This window comes from Thunnus albacares, chromosome 12 (assembly GCF_914725855.1).
Source record: "Thunnus albacares chromosome 12, fThuAlb1.1, whole genome shotgun sequence".
Classification (NCBI taxonomy): domain Eukaryota; kingdom Metazoa; phylum Chordata; class Actinopteri; order Scombriformes; family Scombridae; genus Thunnus; species Thunnus albacares.
Window position 1 is genome coordinate 17,654,173 of NC_058117.1, and position 15,184 is coordinate 17,669,356.

The window sequence follows — 15,184 nt, forward strand, 5'->3', positions numbered from 1 at the left end:
ATTTATACCGTTTTTATGGGTTTAGATCTTTAAATAAATGTTGTGCTTTGCAAATTGTTTTGAGTGCAAATGTGTGTCTTAAGACAGTGATTCTCAACCTAGAGGGCAAATCTGAGGAGTAAATGAATACAAGATAATAACATATTCCTGCTACATAAAATTATGTTTTCTTTTTGTGGCTTTGCTCTAATCTCAGATCTCTGGAATGATTAAAAAATCTGAGAAGGAAAAATTGCTGAAAAATTGAATTTGATTTTAAGAGGTTGCCAGTCAAAAAGGTTGGGAAACACTGCTCTAAGACAAAGCTGTGGTGTTAATGGTTGTTTGCATATAATTGTCCTCTTTCTTACCTGCTGTTGACTAGCATCAACGTCTGAACTTATGGGCTGTAAAAACAGTTCCTGGGGTGAGATGGGGCTCAAAGCCACAAATCCTCCTCTGGTCCTAAATTGAGAGAAAAAAAAGAGTAAACAAATACATAAAAAGAGTCACACATACAGATATAACCTCACACAGCTACACACATGAATGGACTCACAGTGCTGAGCCAGCGCTGTGGGCCATCATCGGCAGCGGCTGGGTGTTGGAGAGGATGTCCTCCGGGAGGGTCGAGGCATCCAGACGCTTGAACATCAAGTTACTCTTCTGAAATGAAAGAAACAGAACACGACGAGTCAAACGCAAGTCAGACAGCTTTTTTTTTTTTCAATTTCATTTTCAAGTTTTTTCAGGCCCGTTAAGGTGCAAGATGCTGAGCTGACCTGAGCTTCTAGTTGTTGCCGGAGTTTCTTGGCTTTGTTCTGTTTGAAGTAGTCCATTATCATCATCGAAGCATAGATCTTCCCCACTGTCATGTCCGTATCTGTGAGGGCAAACACACTACATTAACTGCTACTGTTTATTTGTCAGGATTACATTGACTGTCACCTCTGTAATTTAGAGCCAGACCTTTGTTGATAGGTACCAGTAGGTCCAAAGTCTTCTGGGGCAGATAAGGCCAAATGATACTGATCTCCTTTTGAAGTTCAGCATCCAGAGCGATGCGGTCCTCACCACCTGGGAAAAACATTTACATTCAGCCACTTTGGCAAATCGAATATGTGATATCAATGCCATTAAAGCTGAAACAAACAGTCGACAGCTATTTTAATAATCAAATAAGTAATTTTTCAAGAAACAAAACATAAAGTAATTCTGCTACATGATTTGCTACATTTCTTTATATGTGAGAGTAAACTGAATATTTTTTTTGAGTTTTTTTAATTTGACTGTTGTGAGACAAAACAAGCAATTTGAAGATATCATCTCGGGCTTTAAGAGATTATAACAGACATTTGTCATTATTTTCTGACAATCATTAATCAGTTCATCTGTAACACTTTAAATCCCCCGGTTTAACATTTATAAGCAGTATATAAACAGTTTAATGTTTATAATACACTGTAATGCAGTAACAGATATATGTTTATATAATAATTGTTGACAAATGCTGTAAATTAATAAACCCTTAAACATGTCCTTGTATATGCTTATAACTACATTATAGTGTGTTATAGGGACTTAAACAAAAGTGTTACCAGTTAATCCAAAAAAGAATCATAATTGATGATGAAAGTCATCATTAGTTGCAGCCCCAGGTTTCGTATAACATCCATAACATGTCTGCAATGCGCTTGTCAGTGACCCTGACCTCTAGCTATTTTGATGTCCAGCGCAGTGCGGATGAGTGACATCAGCGTCGAGGTGAAGTGGACAGACATGTCCTCGTCCACAGGCATGTTCATCAGCACCAACCTCTGAGAGCCAACGAGGACGGATGGAGAGAGAGACAACATTTTTATCTGAGAGTTTTCATCTCATCAAACAGAAGCGATAAGAGATGAGAGGAAAGTGTTTTCGGTACCTTATAGGCGATCTTAGCAGGACATTTTTTACCCAGGCCCAGCGGCGGTGACATGTGCGTTAACATCTCGTACATGGCGGTGTAGTGGATACGGCCACTTCAGAGGCAAACATGGGTGATGAGTGAGGAGAGGCAACAGACAGAGAAAAGATGAAGAGGACAATAAAAGTGGCATAAAAAATCACATCTACTACAGATGAAGAGAAGCTGTTGTTTCCTTTTAGAGGTCTTGTACTTATTTGGCATTTGGCATTCAAATATTTAGGGAATGTTTTCTTTGTCTCTCAAAAGCTGACTTTAGTGGTGCTCCTTTGGACTTGAGGGCAAATATCTTGTGCTAAAGCATGTCGGCTCATTGCCCTGAAACTTTAAGACATTAACATTTCACACACATTGGCTGCCCTCTGCTGGACAAAGATAGAACATAAATGTTGAAACAAGGAAAAAAAGAAAGAAAAGAAAAGAAAATGTGAATTAGCAGCATGAACAAGATCAAGTCTCACCATGCCAAACGATCGTACTCTCCCCAGATTCGGACAAACTCGTCTAGGTGATGGGGACCCAGGATTGAGGAGTCTCGCGTCAGGTACTCAAAGTTATCCATAATCACAGCCACAAACAGATTCAGCATCTGAAAGAGACATAATAGAAGATCCGATAAGGAAAGCAGTGCGCAAGACTGCGGAAAATTTGACAAAGACATGAACAGACCAGGAAGGAGCTGAAGAAGATGAATGAGACGAAGTAGCAGTAGGCAAAGTCGGTCCCGCAGCCTCCTTCGTGGTCTGGAGACATGGTGAGGGGGGCGATGGAAGGGTCTGGTTCACACTCCTGACCTGACAGACAGGAAAGCATAATCTCCTGCCAGGACTCGCCTGTCGCGCTCCTGGTGGTTTAAACACAGACAAACATCTACTTGACATCAAATTAAGATAAACATTGCAGAAAAGTAGCGCGACAATGAACCACAGTAAATTAAAAACATATTTTCTGATGAGCCCACCTGAAGAGCAGCATCAGTGCACTGAAAAAGGTCTTAAAATTGTTGTGCTGATTGATGTGACTCTCGTCATTCAGCTTGATGTTTCCAAACACCTGCATGAAACAAGTTGATTCAGTAAGACGATATTTTTTCAGATATTAAGGAAGTGCGCTTAATGTCATTATTAATAAAAGGATACCTGCATTCCGATTATGGCATATATGAAGAAAAGCATAGCAATGAGAAGACAGACGTACGGAAGAGCCTGTTGGAGAAGAAGCAGCAAGACACATGATTATTGATCATTTGTCGTCTAAAATATATTACCGTAACACTTGTATGAGAGCATTAAAATATCTGACCTTGAAAGATTGTACAAAAGTCCACAGCAGGATACGAATGGTGTAACCCTGCCTCAGCAGCTTGATCAACCTGGCTGTTCGGAAAAGCTTCAGGAAACTCATGTTGATGGTGTTCACCGACTGCACAAACGGTCGGCGAGAGGGTGACACGAGAGAGAGAGAGAGTGTCAGACAGACAGAAGGTGGAGACAGGATGTAAAACACAGATGGTGAAATTCATCACAACATGACTTAAGTTGTGTCTGGAGGCAGAGATCGTAACACATGAATAAACTTGGAAAGAAAGAATGCTGTGTTTAAGTCTTACTATTTGAGTCTTTTGTTTTTTAGGGTCACAGCATTGTGAAAATGAATGGTGCCTTGGCAGTGTCTTACCTGTAAATCCACAATTATCTCGGTGATGCTGCCAAGAACGGTGATGAAATCAAAAATGTTCCAAGTATCTCGAAAGTAGTTCTGCAGGAAAGAAAATTTGACAACAATTTGATTACATAAAGACCAATTCTATATTGGTTTGGCTAGATTTCAACTTCTTTTTTATTGTGTAAATACTCACCACTAAACCAAATGCCATGATCTTGAGTATGCACTCCATGGAGAAGAGGACAGTGAAGGCTGTGTTAAGGTGCTTTAGGACTGTATCGTAGGCTGTCGGGGCTGAGTGGTACTGAAGGAAAAAAGACGAGCGGTCACAAAGTCAATGAACAATTTCATCACACGTTAATAACAGTAATGACCACTTTGGTGATAGATTTGATCATTTCCCCCCATAAACTCTCAAAGACAACCATGGTGGATTTGTAATTATTTTTTGCTCCTAAACAATACATTTAGCATATTGTATATTACTGCTGCTGACCGTTTTCAAAAGGATACCACAACATTTAAAGACCGATCTTCTACCTTCCACACAGCAATTGGTTTCAGTAGCTTTTAGTTGTAAAAATATACTAGCAGAGACTTAAAACTTGCATGAGATTAGTATGTCCTGAGATTTGTGAGTTGGTGGCCAGAAAGATTTGTCTCTTGTGTCAAACAAACCTCATGGACGAACAATCAAAAAAACATGAGAACTAATAAAAAGATTGTGTGAATTTGACGGGTTCTTGTATTCAAATTTTTCTCTTTGTCATTGAAGTTTTGTCAGGTTTCCTTAAATGCAACAACAAGGAAGATTTTTTCAAGACGCTACCTGCTTTTAACTACATTACCTCATGTTGACAATGTAGCTTTAAAAAATGAAAAACAAATGCAAGAAAGAACAATTTCTTTTATTATTTTACTTTCAAGCAAGCTTCAAGTCTCTGCAAGTTTCATTTCTAGCAATGAATGAGGTCGGGAGGTCAATCTAAAATTTTTTGACTGTAATTAGAAAACACAAGTATCGTCCTTTAAGATATGATTATGACTGAATGAATTCTGCAGTCGAGAGTTTTTTACCTTCATCATGAGAACCACAGTGTTGAGGGCGATCATGACCAGCACTGTGTACTCAAAAGACGGCGACGCCACAAAGTGCCACAACCTGTACTGGAAGGTTTGTCTGTTCTGGGGCATGTAGCGGGTCATTGGCTTGGCACTGATGGCGAAGTCAATACAAGCCCTCTGATAGAGAAAAAAATGTCACAAAACATACATACAGAGCTGAAGATGATCTTAAACTGCATGAATACATGTCCACTTGTGTGTTACATGTCAGATTTCACTGCTCCACACCTCGTTCTTCTCCAGACTGCACTCCTGAATCATCTTGTCACCCTGCTCCTGGAAGGTGATGATGATGAGAGCCACAAAGATGTTGACAAAGAAGAATGGAAAGACCACAAAGTAGACCACGTAGAAAACGGACATCTCCATCCGGTTCCCTCGACTCGGCCCCATGCTCTCCTCTGTAACGTCAGTAGAGTGCTGCAGGACCCTAGAAGAAAAATAGACAGAGGGAAATAAAACAACCTTAAAGGCATTAAAATTCACTTAGATTTTTAGCCTTTAAGCTAACATTTGTTGTGAAATTGTGCATTTCCAGTGGTATCATCATAGCATTAACAGTTGTTGTACATAATGAAGACATTTAGAGCTGCAAAAGTAGAAGTTAAAGCCTATATTGTTCATTAAAAATACACTTACTGAGGCCATCCCTCTCCAGTTGAGACAGTGAAAAGGGTGAGAAGGGCCCAGCAGACGTTGTCGTAGTGGAACTCGTGTCTCTTCCACTCTCTCCTCTTCACCTCCTTTTTGTCTCTGCTGTAGTCAATATAGTAGCCTCTGTAGGGAACAGAGCACCCCGCAGGTCATTGTTTCACTAGGTTCACTGATTAAACCAGCACTTTTAATGACTTTTAATGTCTTTGTATTGTTTTGTGAGCTATTTGTGTCAGGACTTTGTGTAGAATTAGATCATAACTCTCTCTTGTACAAGACCAGTCAAATAGTTTGGACGCACTTTCTCATTCAAGTGAACAGGAAGGTGTGTCTAAACTTTTGACTGGTACTGTATGTTGTTGCCAGCTAGATTTGAGAAATGGGTTAGTTATGTTTTTAAATGTAATAATCAGTTAATTATATTGAGTTGTTGTTTCGCATGTTAACGCCTTGCCAGAAAGTTCGGTAGAGGATGGCTGTCATTTTGTTTCCTTCTCTTTTCTTCTATTTTTTGGGTGGTTAGGGACTTAGGTTTAGTATTGTAAATGTAATTTTGGGTAGTTTGTTAAGTATTTTGGTTTTATTTTTAGTCAGAGCTGGTAGTTTTGGTATTTTGGTCTGGTTTCTCCCTGAAGTTCACTTTAAAGGTCCAGAAATAGACTGACATAACGCAACGCAATGTGTCATTTTTACACTTCCCTTTTGGTATGGATTAAACAAATGAGGTATAATGTCTTAATCAGTGAGCTTTAAAGGTGCTGGTAGGTGGATTTTGTTACAGAAACCAGGGAGAGTGGTATTCATCTTCTCGTCTAACTCCCAGCAAGAACGGGAATAAGTGTATTACCTAAAATGTCAAACTAATGCTTTAAGCTTCCATATTTTTCAATAAAAGATTCAGCACTGAACAGTCTGACTGTTCATATTTTCTATCTGTATTTATGTTATTTCCCTTCTGCCCCAGACCAAGTTGAGGTCAGGATAACTTTACTGTCGTGTTGTGTGCCTATAAATTATATTAACATGCGCTTTTATTCGCTTTGAGTGACAACATGTAGGAGGATTTTCAGATATATATTTATTCCAAACAGTAATGTAGGGGCAGACAAAAGTGGACTGTGAGAGTGGTTCAAAAATATCCACTTACTGGCATTCCTTCTCTGTATTCATAGAGCTGTCAGTACAGTAGAAGAACTTCCCCTTAAACAGCTGCACAGCAATGACAGCGAAGATGAACATGAAGAGCTGGTACACGATGAGGATGTTGAAGACATTCTTCAGAGATGTGACCACACAGTCAAAAACAGCCTGCGGAGACAAAGGATGACAAAACAAGAACAATATGTCAGAGATCTGTGAGATAACACCAAAATACTGGAGAGTGTTTGCAGAAGTTCACACGGCACCTTGAGTTTAGGAAGTCTCTTGATAGTTTTAAGAGGTCGCAGGACTCTCAAAACTCTGAGGGACTTAATTGTCTTGATGTCTCGGCCTTTGTTGTTTCTGTTGACATTGAAATGCAGCATTTAGTCACATATTTGTGCACTTGTACATTAATGCACCAGGACACATGGCACAGCCACATTTTAAACAGTTAAGACACAGTTGAAGCAAAACATCGACATAAGAGCTTATCAAAAAACATTTTAAAGACAATGAAACACAGAACTTCACTTTGAGTATGTTTGTACAGAGCTTAGCAGGTGTCAGGGATAATATTTTTGATAAGTGATGTAATTTGTACCCTTGTGTGCCCTCAAATTACTGAAATATGGCCTTAAAATACTTAATTCCTTAACAGTGTTAAACTATGGTTGTAATGTTTAGTGTAGATTCCCTCAAAGTAACAGCGTTAGGTTATAGTACTTATTTAATTTGTTCTTGTCCTTGTAATAAACCCAAACTTGAGCTGCTGGGTTTAACACAGTTTTATTTAGATTTTGGACTGAAAGATGATATACTTTGGGTTTTGGCTGTTAAAGACGCAGTGTGTTACCTTTTAACAGGAAAACATATTAAGTTCTATTAATTTGAGGGAACAGATTAGGTCATTTGGGGCTAGAAATGACTAATTCATGTCTACAAATGAACAAAGATTTCTACCCACTGATACATGCCAGGCTCTGTAATTTGGTGAGATTTAGAAGACACAACTAAAAGATGAAAACATACAGAATACAAAAAAAGGGGGGGAAATCAAGGCACAGGAAAATAAAAGAAATATGTGAGAAGCTTATGGGAGAAGTTTACGTTTAGTGTGAAATTTTTACCCCATCACATTCCTGGTCGCCCCAACAGTGATAAAATCCACAGGAACAACAGAGAAAAAGTTGAGGCATAAAGAGAGATACACTGTGAGCAAAGCTCCGAGGATCACAGCTATATTCACAACAGAGAAATTAACATACAGTACAGTCCTCTACAGTACAACAGAAGGCACAAAAGGCTCAGTAAGTAATATATCACACTCATGCTGAGAAAGACGACAGAAATAACTAATGTAGAGGCTTTTTAACATCAGTCATGTGAGTCCACCCATGTGTAAACCCCAAATTACAAAAAAAATCCATGTTTTCCATTTGCGATTCGTGAAGCTGAATCTGCGACCATGCATGCCTCCATATTTGCAGTTTATGAGCTGACCCTTTGTCAATGAAGCTTTTTTTTTTTTCTTAAGCTGCAAAGTGTCTTTGAGGGAGGTTTTTTATAACAATACTGTAAGCTCAGAAAACGATTCACTGCAGTGAGTCATCGCCAGGCAGCACTATATAGTGACTCACGTTAGAGCAAAGGCTATCAGAGCTCCCACCACCACAATGAAGTCCAGGATGTTCCACATGTCTCGGAAATAAGAGCCGTCGTGCAGAATGAGACCCTGGTCTATCATCTGGAGGACAAACACACACCCACACGGACATGCAAAGTGAACGGATTAAATACACACAGGGACTAAAAACCTATGAGTAAATCTACAGTGAGTTCAATTATTTAAAAGTGTGAAAAGTGGTGTTGTCAAAACAGAGAAAATATTTGTTTCTGGTTCCCACCTTAATGATCATTTCAAAGGTGAACACTCCGGTGAAGACGTAATCAAAATAACGAAGGACCTGGGTGATTTAAAAACATAAAAAACAATTTTTTAAAAACTTTTGTCAACCAAAAAAGCCTTTTCTGAAGGTGCACTCTCTCATTTAGCATCACTCTGGCACACACTCTCATACTTGTGAAGCTCCACAGGGACACGTAGAGAAAACTTACGTTAGTCCCATCCAGTCAGAGGCAATGACCTTGTTACCGCTGGTTGGCAGCCTTCTCACACCTTAATGGTGGGTTTGTTCTCTAAATAAAACCTTTATAGGATGAATCAGTATGTTTGTAGGCAGTGTCAAAGCGTGGCTCGAGATAAAAAAAAATATAGACTATAGAAATCTGCAAGGATGTAGCAAGAAAAGCTCATTCCCCTGCCACTTGAATCATTCAATACCCAAAAATATGTGCTTGCCCAGAAATACCATAAAGGGATACTTCAGTGATTTAAATTACACTTTCATTCATTTGCTTGACTCACGAGAGACAGATTTATAAAAGAATGTGTCAAAATTGGCACAGCAACACTAATATATCCTGACTTTTTGTTAATAATGTGAGTGAAGCTCCAAAATCGCTGGATCCTACATTTCCCATAATGAAAATCCACAGGATCTTTTGTGTCATTACATTAAACGTCGGTCTTTGTCCGATGTGAGGCATCCATGTTTGTTTGATTCCATATTATTAAGTAGTAAATATCAGATATATATTTTAGTTAGTTTCCTAGTTGTAATTATGACTTAGATGTTGACATGAATGCTATTTATAAGTCATAAACTCGTAATTATGATAACTCTGATATGACATAAATGTGGCATCAGAGGACATTACACAGCTTTCTTCACAGGCTGAGAAGTACTAACAACAATTAGTAAACTGAATTAATGGAAAGCCCCTTTAAGTTCTTCTGACATTTTTGGATTAGTTCACTTCAAACAAAGAGTGATGACCAGTCTGTGGAAACGTTTTGGCCAACAGACGTCACCAGAATGGGAAATGACAGGCAGCCGTACATAGATGGTGTTAAATATTCTTATATATTCATGTAACTGTGTGGCCTTAGTGTGGGTCTCTCTCACGTAGCCAAACACAGTGTAGCTTCTACTAGTTTGTGCTTATATGGTCACTCTTGACACTTTTCATGATACTGAGTTGTGAAAAACAAACTGCGCAGCTATTTCCCTAGTGAAACTGTTGATTCTCACCCTGTATGTGCGTGAAACCAAATGTGTCACGGCACACTGTTGTTGACACAGTGTTATATCAACTTGAGATCAAACAGTGAACCTGAGAGATTTGAATTGAGCTACAACTTCATCAGTGGCGTTAGACTGAGTGAGGTTTTTGTTTTAGTCTCATTAAAATGTCTATTTGAGCATAAATGTCGTAAAATATATACATCAAGATCAACTGCTTAATCGCAGGTTACTTAATGTCAGCACATGTCAATGAAACTGCAGGAAAGGGTTTCACTTAGACTTTCTTTTCTTGTCCCTGTATTCATCCTATACATCTGATTTTAAATCATGAATAACAATACAGACACTTAAGGAGAATCGTCTTTTGATTTCACCTTGTTTCTCTCTGAACTGGTGCACACAGGGTCCTCAGCGGCCAGTGCAATGCTGCTCGCCACGATCACGAGGAGGATTGTCATCTCAAAGTAGCGCAGAGTAACCACATAGTGGCAGATCCGTCTGATACTGTGGATCAACGAAGGGAAAGACGTTAATTGTAGGTTGATGACAGAGCGCAAACAAAGAGCACAAAAGGTTGCCTGTGATAACCAGTGATTTAGAGCATTTATTTTTTAGCGTCTTACGGGTTGGAGGCCTTGAAGATGAACATGCTGTCAGGAGCTACAGGTTTGGGAGTAATCGGAGGTTCTTCATCCTCTGTCTCTTCGTCTATGTCTCTCTGCTCAGACTGGTATGCCTCCAACTCTTTGCTGTTCACTAAAACCCAGACAGAGGTGCGAGAGAATGGGACAAAAATCTTTTAGCTGTACATGGACAGCAATAACGAAGAAAGATCCATGTGAGTCACCAGCACAATGGATTCATCAAAAAAAGAGGAACAGCGTGGCACTCTTACTCTGTCAGAACACCTACACACAGTGTCACAGAGCGATACTGACACTACATCCCACTTCATGATGCACAGTTAAGGAGTGTGACAGCAGCGAGAAGTGATCACAGCGCTACCTGTCATGGGCGTGAGCTCCAGCAGCGGCTGTGCAGACATTTCGATGGCAACGCTTCCCTCCAGGTTGGACTTGTCACGGTTGAGGGAACCTGGGCGGTTCTCGGATTCAATGGCGCGCACAGTGAACTCTGTGGCCTCTAAAGCAGTCTCCACTGGCATGGGTTCATACTGGTCTGTGTGCCTGCCTTCACCCTGCTCTGCCCAGTCCAGCTGCTCACACTGAGGAGGATCAGGAATGTCAGCGCCTCTGAAATAGAAAAAAAATTACACAGTTTATGTGTATGTTATGGCACGGAAAATCCTGTAGAAAGAACTTGTATCTAGTATCTTGAACTGTAGTATGTTTCTACCATCCTTTTCTTGTTGTATAATTATCTGATAATGGTCCATTTGATCTGAAATGTCACTGGATAACATCCTCCCTTGTAGTCTCTCTATATTTTTAGCGATACTAGCAGCGTGGCTCTATAGATAGCAAAGTCAGTTGGCCCACAACTTTGATCCTGACTGAAATATTTCAGTAAGCATTGAATAGATTGCCATGAAATTTTGCACAGACATTAATGGTTCCCAGAGGATGAATCCTAATGAATCCTTGACTTTTCCTCCAGCACCACCATGAGATTGACAATTAAAGTTGTGAGTGAAATGTTTTACTGAATGGATTGCCACGAAATTTTGGTACACATATTCATGTTTCTCTCAAGATGAACTGTAATAACTCTGGTGATCCCCTGACTTTTCATCTAGCGCAACATCAGGTCAAAATATCAGTTCGTCCAATACTTTGGTTTAAGTCTGAATATCTGCAAAATTAATGACCTTCCCATCAACCTCAACTATACTTTGTGTTTAGTGCTACAGTAATTAGCAAATGTAAGCATGCTAAAATACTAAACTAAGAAGATAAAAACAGTAAACATTAAACCTGCTAAACATCACCATGTTAGCATTGTCATTGTGAGCATGCTAGCATGGCTGTAGTCTTGTTTTCTTTTAAAGGTTCACATTTTTTCAAGTCTGTCTTAAAACGATACTCACTTGCCCATATGAACATTTCAAGACATATTGTTCACAGTAATTGTTCCTCCTCTCCATACGGGCTGTGAAGAGGTCCCTTGCTAATACAATGTCAAAAGAGGTGATGAGGAACAAAATCAACAGACCTCGTTCTGTGCAAAAATGCTTTCCAAGGTTCAGCTAAAGATAGACAAAATAAGAGAACATCTTCCATCTTCTAATATTACTTTCTTCAAAGTTCAAAATTCCCTTTCCCAAGGAAACACGGTTCGGGAAAACAAAAAGTCTGAATTTTGTCCTAAAAAGATAGTACCATTGGAAAATACACACTTGATTTGAGGTTTTTAAAGGTTTTGGGGACTGCTGAAGATTCAATAACTTCAGATAAACTTTGAATGCATTTTTGCATGAAAGGAGTGTACTTTGTTCCCTTCTCCTCTATTGGAGCATTAGAAAGAACTAACAACTATTTCAATGGACATTTGGGCATGTGAGTAATATTTTGAGATGGACTTAAGACATGAAAAAACATAAAGATTAAAAGTTGCAATTCTCTTTCAGAGGGAAAATATCCAGTGACCTTTCAGATCAAATGAGCTGTTATCAAATAACTATACAATGAGAAAAAGATGGTGAAATATACTACTTCATGAGAGCGTGTTGGACCTTCTAATCCCACTTTTGAAATATTTTTGAATAATATATAATTTAAGAGAACAGTCTTACCTGCTACGGTCTTCTCCAACGTCTGCATACGGGTTGACGATGCACGTTCCACAATCATCCTGGACTCCTTCTACGTCTGCTCTCTCCTCTCTGTCTTCCTTCTCTTCCCTCTCATCTATCTTCCTCTCTTGGCTGAGCGCTCGTCTGACTTGTGGCACCTCATGTGGCGCTTGGGCATAGTCCAGACTCTTGGCCTCAGGGCGAGCCTCTCGGTGACGGTGGCGTCTGTGCCGCGCCCCTTCGTCCGGCCCCTGACTGGGCCTGAACTTGCGGGCCATCCTGTGCCTGCCCCCGCCTGTAGTCCGGTGGTTGGCTCCTCCAGTTTTCTCCTCAGTCAGGTTTACCAGAGGCTCAGCAGCCGGAGGCTCAGGCATGGGGATGGATATGGACATCGGGGGCTCGGGGAGGGGCATCCCCACAGACATGGGTGACTCAGGCAGGTGAGCCGGGCTGGCCTCTGGGGAAAGCGTAGAGTGGTGGGCAATGGTGGGAGTTTCGGCCGTGTCTTCTGTGGGGCTGCTGAACAGCTCCTCTTTGCTCGCCATCTGGCGACGTTTGCGTAGCTGGTTGGCCCTCTGCTCCCACACTGACATGTTAACTTTTCTCCTCCTCTCACGGCGTTTGGCGAAGGCGTTGGAGCCATTGAGCGGCTGCTCGTCTGCGGCTCCTGGCACCCCCTCTGCCTCTTCTGGGAAAGCTGGTCGGCCTCGGTGGATCGCCCGTTTCCTGTATAGGTAGGGTCTTCTTCTCCCACTAAGGAGCACAATATACATGACATCACTATTTATTGGCATCACACATTTAAAGGCATAATTTGACATTTTGGAAAATTTGCTTATTTGCTGCCTTGCTGGGAGTAAGATGAGAAGATTGATGCCACTCACATGTCATAGCTTAGCTTAGCATACAGAACATAAAGGTGAGAAACAGCTGGCCTAGCACTGTCCTAAGGTAAGGTGTTATATGCAGGACTATTTCTTGACTGGGTGCAGTGACTTCCTGGAGTCTCAGCTGGTTGCCTGGCAACCTTGCAGGGATCAAATAGTCACACACATAACCCCCAATAAAACCACAAAGTGTTGTTTTTCCACTTTGGTTTTTGTATAATTGAACCAACATGATATAAAGTGTTAATCATTGAGCTTTAGAGGTGATTTGTTGGACAGAGCAAGGCTAGCTGTTTCAAGTCTTCATGCTAAACTAACCGGCTTCTTATTGAACAGACAGACATGACAGTGGCATCAATCTTCATCTAACCATTTGCAAGAAAGCAATTTTTTTTCCAAAAGAAAAAAAATTAAGACTACTGTTCATATAGCATACCAGTTGTACAACAAATACTCAAACAACTGAAACTTGTAAGAAAAGGACAGTCCTTTTAATACATAATGTTAGTTGTAACAGTAAAGTAACACAAATAATTTCCTATGGAAAAATATGCAAAATACTTCAAGCTAAAGACATCAAAAAATAAAAAAATGAAGATACCTGTGAGGTAAGGACAGATAAAAAGAAAAAGAGAAAAATGAAACCCACAAGAACAAAAGAGGGGAGGTGCAGGGTTAAAGTACGAACATAGTATAACATCTAAAAAAATTAATCTCAATAATTGATTAAGGAAACTCAGGAGAGGAATTTTGAGTGACAGAGATACATACAATTTTACTTACTGGTATTCAGATTCTTTTGTTGTCCATGTAATCAATGAGTGATTATTTGAAAACAAGACATTAGTGTTTTACAACATACACAGAACATTTGTTGTGGCACAGTCCGAAATATGTCCAGAGGAAGCAAACTTTATGTGAAGGTTATCCAATTTAGGTGTAGAAGGGCCTGAAATCATACTTTATGATGAATAATAGAGGTTTAATTTAAAAGGAAAAGCAATTTTATACCATTAAATATGTTCAAACTTACAATACGTAGGTTAAAATAGTTTTCAGTGATGACCGAATGTCATGATACACAACATTTTGGTCAGTGCCACATTAACAGGCATAAAACAAGACAACGTGATGGAACCAGCAAAACACTGCAATACACATCAAAATCTGCATCTTGATAGCTGCAACACATACAGGACTAACATTTAAATATGTAACAGACAAATGATACATTCAGTGTCACAACTAGAGTCAGTTAGGCTACCTGTTTTTGTAATCAATTATTTGAGTTTGGGTGGGTTTTTTGTTGCATGTTTTAGTTTATTAATTACAAACCACATATTATTTTTTACTCCTGGTAACCATGCCATAGGTTTTTAGGGAAAGTACTGGTGTTTATCCTTTTTAAATGTGATTTAAAAATCAACTTGCAGAGACTTAAAACACTTTGGATCAGAAATTCATCATAGTGAACGTTTGTCATCTTCCTTTTGGAAGTTATTTTCACTTGTTGCAAGAAACTCTTTTATAAACACTTTCTTGTTGGTGTGTTCAGGTGTTTTTAGGTAACTTCAAACATCTGAGACTTGAACATTGGCTCCTGAAAGGCTCTTAAATAATTTACCCAACAGTAATAGTTTATCTGAGGTTTGATTTTACCAGTGAATGTACCAACAAGGTGGAGAATTTTTACCAATCACTGAACTTCACAAAATGAAAACATAACTTTGATGAGAAAAAATTAAGCCGACAAAAAATTACTGAAGCAATTTTCAAGGCTCTGCATGTTGATTTTCATGTAGTACTGGTATGAAGATATGCCTATAGATTGATAAAAAAATGATCTACCAAGATCATTGAAAAATAT

The 15,184-nt window shown here is 39.5% G+C and overlaps 1 protein-coding gene across 2 annotated transcripts in view; it reads right to left on the minus strand.

Moving 5' to 3' along the window:
• The window catches only part of LOC122993650 (voltage-dependent R-type calcium channel subunit alpha-1E-like), a 58,046-nt gene that overhangs the window by 3,688 nt on the left and 39,174 nt on the right, over positions 1 to 15,184 (minus strand). Inside the window, exons 21-45 of one of the 2 annotated variants that reach the window (XM_044367992.1) lie at positions 12,431 to 13,183; positions 10,684 to 10,931; positions 10,302 to 10,434; positions 10,053 to 10,182; positions 8,437 to 8,496; positions 8,170 to 8,276; positions 7,660 to 7,671; positions 6,796 to 6,892; positions 6,537 to 6,697; positions 5,375 to 5,512; positions 4,964 to 5,165; positions 4,688 to 4,852; positions 3,804 to 3,914; positions 3,623 to 3,703; positions 3,248 to 3,367; positions 3,085 to 3,150; positions 2,907 to 2,998; positions 2,615 to 2,789; positions 2,407 to 2,534; positions 1,904 to 2,000; positions 1,691 to 1,796; positions 949 to 1,056; positions 762 to 862; positions 539 to 645; positions 351 to 444 (exon numbers count right to left, since the gene is read on the minus strand). In XM_044367992.1, coding sequence (XP_044223927.1) covers positions 351 to 444; positions 539 to 645; positions 762 to 862; positions 949 to 1,056; positions 1,691 to 1,796; positions 1,904 to 2,000; positions 2,407 to 2,534; positions 2,615 to 2,789; positions 2,907 to 2,998; positions 3,085 to 3,150; positions 3,248 to 3,367; positions 3,623 to 3,703; positions 3,804 to 3,914; positions 4,688 to 4,852; positions 4,964 to 5,165; positions 5,375 to 5,512; positions 6,537 to 6,697; positions 6,796 to 6,892; positions 7,660 to 7,671; positions 8,170 to 8,276; positions 8,437 to 8,496; positions 10,053 to 10,182; positions 10,302 to 10,434; positions 10,684 to 10,931; positions 12,431 to 13,183 — 3,592 coding nt within the window. The remainder of the gene's footprint in view (positions 1 to 350; positions 445 to 538; positions 646 to 761; positions 863 to 948; positions 1,057 to 1,690; positions 1,797 to 1,903; positions 2,001 to 2,406; positions 2,535 to 2,614; positions 2,790 to 2,906; positions 2,999 to 3,084; positions 3,151 to 3,247; positions 3,368 to 3,622; positions 3,704 to 3,803; positions 3,915 to 4,687; positions 4,853 to 4,963; positions 5,166 to 5,374; positions 5,513 to 6,536; positions 6,698 to 6,795; positions 6,893 to 7,659; positions 7,672 to 8,169; positions 8,277 to 8,436; positions 8,497 to 10,052; positions 10,183 to 10,301; positions 10,435 to 10,683; positions 10,932 to 12,430; positions 13,184 to 15,184) is intronic. The other variant, XM_044367990.1, reaches the window with a different exon arrangement.